At 23.4% G+C, this 12,943-nt stretch overlaps 4 protein-coding genes across 4 annotated transcripts; 3 read left to right on the top strand and 1 right to left on the bottom strand.

Moving 5' to 3' along the window:
• Window positions 1-882: 882 nt before the first annotated feature.
• On the top strand, window positions 883-1,833 carry PBANKA_1326600 (mediator of RNA polymerase II transcription subunit 20, putative; the record flags this gene model as incomplete). Its single annotated transcript, XM_034566864.1, has 1 exon — window positions 883-1,833. The coding sequence occupies one exon, from the start codon at window positions 883-885 to the stop codon at window positions 1,831-1,833; it is 951 nt and encodes a 316-aa protein (XP_034423418.1).
• Window positions 1,834-3,271: 1,438 nt separating this feature from the next.
• PBANKA_1326500 (conserved Plasmodium protein, unknown function) lies at window positions 3,272-5,551 on the top strand (the record flags this gene model as incomplete). Its single annotated transcript, XM_034566862.1, has 1 exon — window positions 3,272-5,551. The coding sequence occupies one exon, from the start codon at window positions 3,272-3,274 to the stop codon at window positions 5,549-5,551; it is 2,280 nt and encodes a 759-aa protein (XP_034423417.1).
• Window positions 5,552-6,262: 711 nt separating this feature from the next.
• Window positions 6,263-7,513, bottom strand: PBANKA_1326400 (glyceraldehyde-3-phosphate dehydrogenase; the record flags this gene model as incomplete). Its single annotated transcript, XM_034566861.1, has 2 exons — window positions 6,263-7,192; window positions 7,430-7,513. 2 exons carry the CDS (start codon window positions 7,511-7,513, stop codon window positions 6,263-6,265), a joined length of 1,014 nt encoding a protein of 337 aa, XP_034423416.1.
• A 3,283-nt stretch (window positions 7,514-10,796) lies between these two features.
• Window positions 10,797-12,260, top strand: PBANKA_1326300 (cytochrome c1 precursor, putative; the record flags this gene model as incomplete). The annotated part of the gene is made up of 2 exons (XM_034566860.1): window positions 10,797-10,871; window positions 11,151-12,260. 2 exons carry the CDS (start codon window positions 10,797-10,799, stop codon window positions 12,258-12,260), a joined length of 1,185 nt encoding a protein of 394 aa, XP_034423415.1.
• Window positions 12,261-12,943: the final 683 nt, after the last annotated feature.

The following is a 12,943-nucleotide window of genomic DNA, read 5'->3' as shown; positions in this document are numbered from 1 at the left end:
TTTTTTTATATATATAATAATTTAAAAAATTATTATCCAATAAAATTGTAAGTTTATGAATATAAAATAGTGATAATTATTTAATGAATTAATAGTATTTTATTATTTTTTTTTATTTGTTTGTAAAAATTGCAAATTTATATATTTAAAATTTTGTTTTTTTGTAATATTCCCTTGTATAATTATATGCATATTAAAAATAGTACACGCTGATATTTTTTCGCATTTTTGAAAAAGAAATTGTATTTACTTCTGTACCCATACATTATTAAAAATTGTAACAGAAAAAAATTATTCTTTGATTAATCTTGCAAATGCATATAAATTTTCTTAAGCCATGCGGCATATGTATGATAAGATAGTATATTTTTTTATGGATAATGCAAATTTGCATTAATTGTTTAAGATATCTTAATTAAATTTATAAGTTAATTGACAAGTATTGTATATATACATAATATATTTATGGATAATGCTGTAAAACATTTATTTTGCTTTAATGCAATTATTTTTATAAAAATTGTATCATTATTTATATTCTATAAGTACGTGTAAGTGTACATACCTTAACCGTATGAACATTGATCTTTAAATAAAAAGAAAATATAAAATTAAAAAAAATTATTGATAAATTTTATATTATACTATATTACTTGTTTCATTAAAGCAAGTTTACTTTTTTTTTTGATTCGAAGTTCATGCTCGTTTACATTTATATATAATACGCTTAATACGAAAATTTATATATGCATATATACATTAATTAACAATACATCGAATCATATATAAATCTGGTAACACGTTTATGTAAATACGCTGAATATTGTTTTAAGTTTGAATTTTGTTTGTTTTAAAGTATATGCTTAAATAAATGTGAACAAAATGGAAAAGGTCGTTACTATGAGAGAGATAATAACAAATACTAGGAAGATAAAATTGCATGAAAATTTTTTAGAAGATTGCAACCTAAAAGATACATTTTATAACGCTTTAGAATCCGTAAATTGTGGATATAATGATTATGTAAATATAAAAACATGGCTTTTTGCTACTTCAGAAAAATTATTTTCCAACAACTCTGAAGAATTGGCATATATTGCATGTGATGCTTTAAAAGTACTTCTATGTAATAGCAAGTATTTGCATGTAATTATTTATAAATTGCTTAAAAAAAATTTAGAAAAATATATACTAAAGATTATGGGAATATGCTGTTTAACAGTTGCCTCAAGAATGCAGCAAATAAATCAAACAACATGTTTTAAAGAAATATTACAATTACACAATTTAAGTAACATAATAACTGAATATAATATAAGGCAAATAGAGATTGATGTTTTTGTTTCCTTGGCTCATTCAGGTTTTTGTTTTGAAAAAACAATTACACCTGTTAATGAACTGCATGAAATTATGAATTTTATAGAAGAATATGAGCAGCTTTTTGAACCTGGAGATTTTCTAATATTTAAAACCGCAAATAACTTAATGTTAAAAATTATTTATTGTATGGTACCAGTATTTAATATGAACGTATATAATTATTCTATTGTTAATTATGTATTAAGATTATTTATAACGGATAATGAAAAATATATTTATGCTTTTCAGAAATTAAAAGAGCATTACCATGATAAAGAAATTATTCATATATCAAGTTTTCAAAATCATATGTTTAATATTATTAGCGCATTCAAAAATATTTCGATATTTTCAGCAAAAGATTATATCCTAAAAAATCAAAAGGATATCGAATTATTTGATATTATAAATACAAAAATTGAAATACTTTGGAACAATAAAGAAAAAGAAAAAACGGAAAGTAGAGACTCATAGATTGTAAATATTCCGAAAAAAACATATATCAAGTATTATTAAAAATGCCAACAAAACATAATATATATATATATATATATATATATTTGAACTACAAAATAATAAATTTTAAAATTAAATGAATATTTTTGCTAGTTATATTATTTGTGTAATAATAAAGTGAAGAAATATATAATTTGACAATGATAACAATAAAATATATATATGCACAAAAAAGGATAAAACAAAGGGATATAATATTATTATCTCAATGAAATTAAAAAAGAAGGGCATTTCATTAAAGATTCCTATTTTTGTCTTATATAATTTAGTTTGGATATCTTTTATTCAGAATTGCTAAGTATACATTTATAGCTACTACTGGATATTAGACGAATATTTTATTTCTCACTATGTTTATTTTGTTTGTAAGAATTTACTTTTGTATTAGTATGTTATTATGAATACAATTATAAATAGATATTCATTATGAATGCATAATAAACAGCATAATATTGTTAATAATTCCTGGAAATTATATAAGTATTATGTATTATATGTATTGTGTTAAATATATATTTATATTGTATAGTTTATAAATAGTTTTATATCATTATGAAAGATATCTTATTTTATTACTTTTTAATTTATATGCATATATGTATTGTTTTTTTATCGTTAAATAATTTTTATAAAGTATAAGCAAAGTTAAATTTTTTTTGTTTAGTATTGAAAAAAATGTTTTTTTCAATACTCATTTTTAAATAAACAACTTTTTAACATAAAACTAAATTAATATATTACTTCGGAAAAAACTTTAATAATATTTTATATATTTAATGATTTTAAGTTAAATTGCTCATGATACACTATTCTTATTTTAATCGTTGTAATATGGATATATAATAGCAATATATAGTTTGTGGGGAGCTTGTATTTGTTTGCATGCTTACCAAATATTACAAAAATTACTAATTTTGAATACTTTACCTATTTAATATTATCTTATGAACACATTCTATTCTTTTTATAGGATTATACATTTCCAGTTTAAATATTATTTACATTTATTACATTTTAAAGTATATATAGCTGTGATTTTCGTAAAGCATATAACATTTATCAAATTATTTTTGTTAATTTCAAAGTGAATTTTTTCTACATTTTTTGTAAAATTTTTAATTCTTGTTATTATCAATATAAACAAAAATCACATAGCAATTACCACTTTTATGAAGTTTATCAAATTATATATTTTTTAATTGTAGTAAATGATGGTACTATGTAAGCATTTGATGACAAGCATGACCCTATCTATATAAATTCGTATATTTAGTTGATTATGAAAATATATCGATCCTGTCACATATTTGTAATAATTTCAGTATAAATATATTTCAATAATATGTGGAGTAATGAATATAATACTGATAAGGTAAGTGCCGATGTAAACGACGAGATGATTGATTGTGAAATGGGCAATATAGATCCCAGAAAATGGTCCATTATAAATTATAATAAAAATAGTATATTGAAATTGATGAAATTGCTAAATAGCAAAAGAAACATTTTTATATCAATAGAATTTTGTCATAATAATTCATATGAGGCATATGATGATATTATAAATTATATAAAAGACACATTGAATATTCCCATGTGCATTGTTGACATAATAAGTTTATATAATTGTAAGCATATAATCAAATACATTAAAGATATTTTTTTAGATTTTATAAAATATATAAAGGACAAAAAAATTATAAATTCTGTTTTTGTTTTACCATATATTGACCATTGGGCTTCATCATTAAAAGGAGGGAGAAACGACGGTTTTTTTTTTTTTAGAAATAGTTTAAAAAGTAGAAATGAGTCAAATGAGATAAATAATATATCTGAGAATACATCAGGAAATGGATCAAATAATGATATTTGGAATAAAAGAAAAATGAATAATATAATATACAATGCTAATATACAAATATATAATTTGCTTTTTTATATGAAAAATATAATAAAAAAAATGAATAAAAAATACTGTGTTAAACTGGTTAGTTTTCAAGGAGCTAAAGACCTATTCAATTCGTCTATGACTAATTTGTATGATTATAAAATAAATATCTATGAATTTGTCAATACACGTATTTTGTATTATATACATATGCATAGGGAAATTTATTCACTTTACTCGAAAAACAAGTTATTTATAGATGCTATATATAATATAATTTCTAATAAATTAGATTTTTTAAACAGTTATCATTATTCTAATATAGATATCTTTAAATATTTTTTTAAATATTACTATAATTTTTATAATAATAACTTAATTACACAAAGGAGCGATGGAAAAAAAAGCAAATTGGGCATAATACCAAAAAGGGAAAATAAAACTAATAAAAGAGATGATAATATATATGCTTCTTCATACAACAATTTTAATGTTTTAAACTTTTTAATGAATAAAAATAATTTTAAATGTCTTAAAAGATACAAATACTTTTTGCGAAAAAAAAAGAAAAGGAAATATAACATTTTTATATCTACTAATAATGACCAGAATAATATTTTTAATTATATTTGCAAAATGTTTTATACTTCATTTTACATAAATGAGTATGTTGATACTCTTTTGAAAAGACACACCAAAATTACAAAATATTATATCAGCAGATTAGATAGATTAAAAAACAATCAAGAAAAACACAATATTAATCAAAGAGATACCATCATATGCGGAAGTGGGGATGTGTATACACATGATAAAATTGCAAGCGTCTTTAATGATACGACTATAAATAAATATAACGAAAAGTGGAAATGTGTTCATAATCAAATTGATAATAATAAGGATCGTTTACAGAATACCAAATCAAACCACTGTTATAAAAAAGTGGGAAATCTTAAAAAAGAAATAACTGAGAAAATCTATAATTTCTCAAGAAAAAAAGAGTTATCTCATATTAGAAAACATTTTATGGTAAAACAAAAATATCAAAATGACACTTATAATATTTATAAGATCGAAGAAAATAGTTATATAAAATTTTATTTTAGTAAATTCAGAATTCCTAATACATTTTTAATATATGGGCATAGTGGTTCAGGAAAAACAACTTTATTAAAATTTATTATTAAAATAATTCGTTCGGATTATAAGGATATACCTTTTCATGAAATGCTTAAATATGATACCAAATTGTGCGATAGTTTAAGTTGTAAAAATAAAGAGGATGAAATTGGTACAAGAAAAAAAATGTACACTGAAGATATAAATACTAATGCAATGAACTGGAATAGCTCAATCAATTCTGACATGATTTTTAAATATAGTACATTAATCAAAAATGCATTTTATGGAGAGAAAAAATATATTTTTTATGAATATCAAAATGTATCTATAATCCAATTTGAAAGTCATCTTTTAATTAACAAGACGATAGGTGAAAATAGCAAATACATAAAAAGAATTTTCTTGAGAGCCTTAAAAAATCAACCCTCGGTAATAATATTCGATAATATCGATTTGTTTATTGAAAAAAATAACAATTATAAATATTCTGAAGATGACCAAAATGACGATGTTTATAAAAATATTTATAATCTTCTAATTTACTACTTAACTTCTTACATAAACGAATCCAATAGAATGAAATTTATTGCAACATCGGAAACTCATCCAAAATATTTTAAATTTTCTTTTTTGAATTTAATAGAAAATATACTATTCATTTCATAACGAAACAGAGGGCACACATAAAAATGAATGATCAAATTTTATTGTTATTTGATCATTCATATGGTATACATGCTTATTTAGGGCATTCCGTGAAACGTTACAATTTTACACTTATCCTTGCAATTGTTTTATTTATTGTCTATAATACTGTTTTAATATTATTTTTTTAATTATTTTAATCAATTTCATTTTTTCGGATTTTTTTCTAGTAAATTCCCTTTATATTTTTTTCAAAAATCATACAGCACTAAACTGATCATCATAGAATTGATCTTTGCCACATAGACGGCAAAAAACATTTACGATGATGCTTTACTATTTAATTCATAGCTTAGTTAGAGTCATAGTTTGGTTCATAGCAAGTGTATGCATTATTACAATTATCACATATATTAAGAAGTATGCATACATATAAAAATAAAACATTTTTAATTCATAATATATAGTAATTAAGTTATATGCACAAATGGAATGAATGCTGTAGAATGTAAATAACACAATATATTTTAAGTATTAATTTTAAATGGGAATCATGTAAGTGTGTTATGAAATGCCTAGTATTTTTTCTGTCACAACTTTCGAAGGCCTTGAATATTTCATATACAGATCATATATGCAAATGGCCTTATTTTTAATACGCATATCTACAATTTAATTATTCTTGATAATTTCAGGAAATATATTTCTTAGGATGATACGTTAAAAAGCAACTTAATTTTTGGTGATGTGGATAGCCAAATCTAAAAGACGGTTTGAATATCCCCATTCATTGTCATACCATGAAACAATTTTGAAAAAGTTATCATTTAAGGCAAGACCAGCTTTTAAGTCAAAGATTGATGATCTGCTATCATGGACGAAATCTTGAGATACAACTTCTTCTTCGGTATAACCTAATATTCCCTTAAGTGGACCCTCAGATGCTTCTTTAATTTTTTTAGCTACATCTTCATATTTGGCTGGTTTTTCTAATCTGCATACTAAATCGACAACTGAGACTGTACCAATTGGAACTCTAAAGGCAACACCAGTTAATTTCCCGTTTAATTCTGGTAAAACTTTTCCTACAGCTTTAGCTGCACCAGTTGAAGCTGGGATAATGTTTAACAAAGCTGATCTACCTGCTCTCCAGTCTTTACCTCCCTTTGATGGTCCATCAACAACTAATTGGTTGGCTGTTGAGGCATGGACAGTGGTCATTAAACCTTCAACAATTCCGAAGTTTTCATGAATTACCTTAGCAATTGGGGCTAAGCAATTTGTAGTACATGAGGCATTGGAGACGATGGTTTGGGAACTGTTATATTTCTCGTGGTTAATACCCATGACATAAATTGGTGTGTCGTCTTTTGGTGGTGCTGACATGATAACTTTTTTTGCACCTCCCTTAATGTGAGCATTGGATAATTCCTTGGTTAAGAATACACCAGTTGATTCACATACAACATCAATGGCGTGTTTTCCCCATGGAATTTGAGCTGGGTCTCTTTCGTTATATACAACGACTTTTTTGTTTCCAACCATGATACCTCCTTCAGTTGGGGTTACCTCACATGGGAATTTTCCATGAACTGAATCATGCTTTAATAAGTAGATCAAGTGACTAATATCCATAAATGGGTCATTGATAGCAACTACTTCCTATATAATAAAAAAGGGAATGATAAACATGATAAAACATTATTACTCAGAAACTTATTTTATATACAAAAAATAATAAGAAATACAAAAAATTGGCACACGTATTATTTTTTAAACACATTATAATATAATGAGCAATATTATTTGAATACGCTAATACATTATATACATAATCAAATATGCTTATAATTTACAAAATATATAAATTTATATTTAATGCAAAATCTACAAACTTACAATGTCACTTCTTTCTTGGGCAGATCTGAATACTAAACGACCGATACGGCCAAATCCATTAATTCCGACTTTTGTTATTGCCATTTTTATGTTTTTTTAAAATATTATATTTGCTTGAGATAAATAAGTTTAATATTATAAAAGTTTTAATTAATTTTAATTATAAAATTGTTTAATTAAATTAATTAGAGAGTTTTTGTTTTTTAAAACGTGGAAAATTTTTAACTATAAAAGTTTAAGAATTTATTAAGAATATTTTTTTTTTATTTAAATATTTAAAAATTAAATTATTTTTATAATATTTTTTATAGAAATATTGACGTTATTTAAAAAAATATATTTTTTTGGCAATATATGATTAAGAGATGATATGCAGGAAAACTTGCAATAAGTGATAAAAATAAATAATTAATTAATAGTAATATATAGGGGGGACATATATTAATAATGTACACCTATGATATACAATAATATTGGATATGCATAATTTATTGCAAGATAAAATACATTTATATTTTGAAACAATATTAGTAATATTCCTATAATGGTTATCATATATCACACTTACATAGTATTAGTTTTGCATGTGTGTGCACGTTATATCAATTGCCATTATAAATAGTAATATTTATGCATTCTAATATCGCTGCATGGCGATATTAAAAGAAATTACTAGTTTTTTTTATTTTTTTTCAGAAATAAAGTAGGGTAGTAGGTAATCCATTCGTCTCATATCATAAATAATATATATAATTTTTTGTTTATTTAGAGGCACGTTATTTTATAAAATATATATTTTTAATAAAAACTATATATAAATTTAATATATCGTTAATTATCTTGTATAAGTGCTAAATAAGGAAAGGGGTGTAATAACTATATTATTTATTTTATGTGATTTAAGGTGCTTATATTTTACATTAGGGGCTTCGGTGGTTATTTTTATAATTATGCTTTAATATGCAACATTTTTGCTATTATAATCATTTGTACTTTTTATTAAATTGCTATTATATATTATCCATACTAATTTATTTTTTCACTTCATTTTCGGATGATATGCTTCCCTTTTCGCATATATATAGCATTTAAAATTGCTAATTTTTATATACTACGAAAAAACTTAAGCCATTTTATTGTAGCATTAAAAATTAATTTAAATATACATATTTAAGTAAATTAAAAGGAATACTTTATTTTATATTTTTCCAAGTTACTAGAGCTATAAAAAAAATGGTTATTCTCATAGTAATGTAGCAGCATTACACGCTGCGATTATAATCCGCATTTGTGAATACATAATTTATTAGTGAAATGAATTTTAAAATTTCTTTGAAAACCATATTTTATATTCATAAATTAAATACATATTAAAATTATCTTTCTTTTTTGGGGATTTTGAATAATATACTTCATAGTGTTCTCTTTCCATAGCCATTAGTTATAGCATACACATATATATACCCAATATACGTATTTTAACTATTTCACTATTTTACATATAAAATATAATAGGAACAAAATATGTTTTGGAGTTATTAAAATAATTGAATACTGCCATTTTCAGTTATATATTTGTGCTTGATGTATTTTCCATATATTAATATTTATTGATTATAATGTTTTTTTACTTTTAATTTATGTAATAGAATAAAATACATTTCTTAAGTAATTCGAATTTTATAATAAAAAACTTTGCTAATGTAAGATAATATTCCCACTTTTTACCCTTTGAGTACATATAAATTGGGGCATGGAAAATAAGTATTTTATTTTTGATTAACCTGATATACTAAGATAACTTCTTGAATATAAAAATATGATAGTTTTTATATATAATTAGAATACGATTTTATTATCCAAATTATATATATCGTTTTTGAAGAAATGAAAACTAAATAAGTATATATTTATATACATTAAATATTTGTATTGTGCAATCACCAATGTATTTCGCTTATTATTTTCCACTTCCCTTAACTCAGTTTATACCATTATTAAATACTTATTATAATTAAAAAAGATGGTCAAAAATGAAATAAGGATACATTTCTTTTAATATAATTAAAATATATTTAAAAGAAGGATTTCGGAAATATAATTTTAGTATAGTGTTTAAGTAAGATTTTGTTCGATTTTTGAATAACATGAATTGCTCTAAAAAGATAGAATTGTAACGAACAAAAATATATAGGAAATAACATATTTTTTATAAACAAATTTGTTCAGACATGCGCACTATAAAATTTTTAAAATAATTTATGCCTAATAGGCTATATTGTTGATATCGTTTTTTTTTTAATATTTTAAAGTTAGACTATATCATGATATATACATATATATATATTATGCATGTGTGTATAAGTTAAAAGTATGACATTAATATACGTATATAATATATAAATATGAATATACCCATTTTTTATTAATAAGTATCCTTCCATAATTTTTCATATAATATTTTTAACCCACGCACTAAGTTGAGTGTGTTTTGCGTTAAATATGCACAACATTTTAGGATTTCACATTTTTATTACTTATGCAAGTACACCGCAGTTTTACCTATTGCATATATCTATTTGTACTAATAATAAACATATAATTATGAAAAATATTCGATGTGTATCTTACCATCCTTCATAAACAAATGAAATATAAAAAAACACAGCTACTAATTTTGAAAAATAATAACAAAAGTTAACCAAACTCATTTTATTTTTTAATTTACACATAAAATAAAAAAATAAGGGAAAAATAAATATTAAAATGGTAAAAATAAAAAAAAATTAAAAACTGTATTCCCACTACATTTTGTTCCTAATGTAAAAAGTGTATAAGAGTTAATTACACAGAAAAATATTCTTTTTTTTTTTCATTTTATATTAATTAAATTCATATATTTTTTTCTTTTTCACCTATTTATTTTAATTATATTAATAACACTTAAAAAATATGCAGAAAACCAATTTTTCTTTAAATTAGTTATATGATAATAACTATTATTATTATATCATGCATATATATATACATAATATCCACGTAATATTTTTCCAAAATTGCATAAAGAAAAATAAATTGTAATACATGTATGGGAATACTAATGTTATTTGAAAACCAAAATAAAATAGTAGTGTTAAGAGGAATATAAAAGGAAAAAATAATATAGTATTATATATATGACAAATATTATATATCATTTATATATATATTTAAGTAATATGTCCATAATGTAAATTGATTTTATTTATAGTTTGTTAAGTTTTCAAATGATTACATTAATTGTACTTAAGTTTATTTGAATATATAACTTGTTCACATTTTTTTAATAATAACAATAATAATAAAAGGAAAAAAGGTTCCATAAAATATGGCTGGAGGGGGAGCATTAAATAACTTGTTTCCAGGATATAAAGATAAAATATGGTTAAAGCTCCCATACCAGGTATGAACAATTATGCGTCATTCATTTAGTTGACATGACAATATTTATGCGTAAAATTAGCAACATACATATTATTATACATATGTACAAATATATGCATTTCCAATGTGTATCTACAAATAGAAAAATAACTAAGTTTAAACGTACAAATGTGTGAATTTACTAATCTCTTAATCGCCTATATCTGATACTTTAGTGGCACATATATTCTTCACGATTTTAAAAATGTTTCTTTACATGTACCAGAATAAATACACACCGATTCATTTTTTTTTTTAGCTTAGAATACATTTAATAAAATCATGGAACAATGAATTTGAGAAGAATATATTCAAAGCCCAAATAAAAAATAACAGAATAAAAAACCTAAATTATTATATATTGGATAAATTTAAGCCAAATGACAACTACAGAAATAGTCACACCGATTATAAGAGACAAATATGTAGAGGGACATTAGAAGAAGGATGTGATTTTTTTTTACCAGATAAAAAAAGCCAAGATAGATTAAAAAATCATTTACAGCCATATACTGAAGAAGAAAATGAAGAAAGAAAGAAATATAAATATTTAAATTTAAAGTATTATATATTATTTGCTTTGGGCTTTTCAATAGTGCATAACAATATGCAATCGAGGCCCGTTGCTTGGTGTATGGATTATGAACCACCACACACCCCACATTATCCATTTTGGTTTAAGTCCATGCTTCATTCACATGATATACCAAGTGTACGACGAGGATTTGAAGTATATAGGCAGATATGTGCTACATGCCATTCAATGGAGCAACTACAGTTCCGTAGTTTAGTTAATGAAGTATATCCAGAAAAAAGAGTAAAACAAATTGCGGCATCATATGATATAGAAGATGGACCAGATGATAAAGGTGAAATGTTTACACGACCTGGAATTTTAACAGATTCTTTTCCAAAACCATACCCAAATGAAGAAGCTGCAAGATATGCAAATGGAGGTGCATCACCGCCAGATTTATCTGTTATAACAACAGCAAGACATAATGGTCCAGATTATATATTTTCTTTATTGACTTGTTATCGTGACCCACCAGAAGGCGTCGCATTAAGACAAGGTTTATATTACAATACTTATTTCCCCGGAGGATCAATATCTATGCCTCCTCCTCTTCAAGATGACATGATTGAATATGAAGATGGAACTCCTTGTAACGTTTCTCAAATGGCAAAAGATGTTGTAAATTTTTTAACATGGGCAGCCGAACCAACTCATGATGAAAGAAAATTAACTGGTCTCAAATTAGTAAGTGGTGCTTTTGTTGCGATGGTATTAATGACTGTTTGGCAAAGATTTTTCTGGACAGTTTATGCAACTAGAAGAATTGATTTTGGAAAAATTAAATATTTATAAGATTTATCTGTTTAGTATAAACAAAATCAAGATAATCACAATTTTTTTTAGTTGCATTCTACTATATTTCTAAATTGGTGTATTCGTAGGGCTATTATATATACATATGAGTAATATATAGGTGGCTCTCTTTACCACTATAATAATAGTGAAAAGCTCATAAAATTTGCGCACAATTTGTGTTCTCTATATATACATAGTTGCGCATATGTAAATGGAGGAGCATATATCTTTAAATACATATAGTTACTATTATATTTTAATACGAATTTAGAGTTAATTGTATTTAGTATACTGCTTAACGTATATGGTTACAAAAAAGTACAAGCCCCTAATTTTTTAACACAATTATATTAAATGAAATTCTTTTATTATTCTGCGATGCAGATTAACAAGATTTTTTCAAATGAATTACAAAAAAAAACTAAAAAAATAGTTCATATTTTTCTTTCATTTTTAAGTAAAACAACATATACCTTTTCCATTTTTCTTCAATTTTAATGTACATTAAATATATATAGTGTATTTATTTTATACCAATTCTATAAGACATAATGTTTTGTTAGTTTTTTTATCCCCACCGGTATTATTTACTTATCCTACTTTGGTATTTCGTGCTATTTTATATTTTATTTTTTTTAATTTTACATTTTATTTTTTTACTAAAAAAATTAAATACACAT

This window comes from Plasmodium berghei (genome assembly GCF_900002375.2).
Source record: "Plasmodium berghei ANKA genome assembly, chromosome: 13".
NCBI lineage: Eukaryota > Apicomplexa > Aconoidasida > Haemosporida > Plasmodiidae > Plasmodium > Plasmodium berghei.
This window is presented reverse-complemented; position numbering and strand designations above follow the sequence as displayed.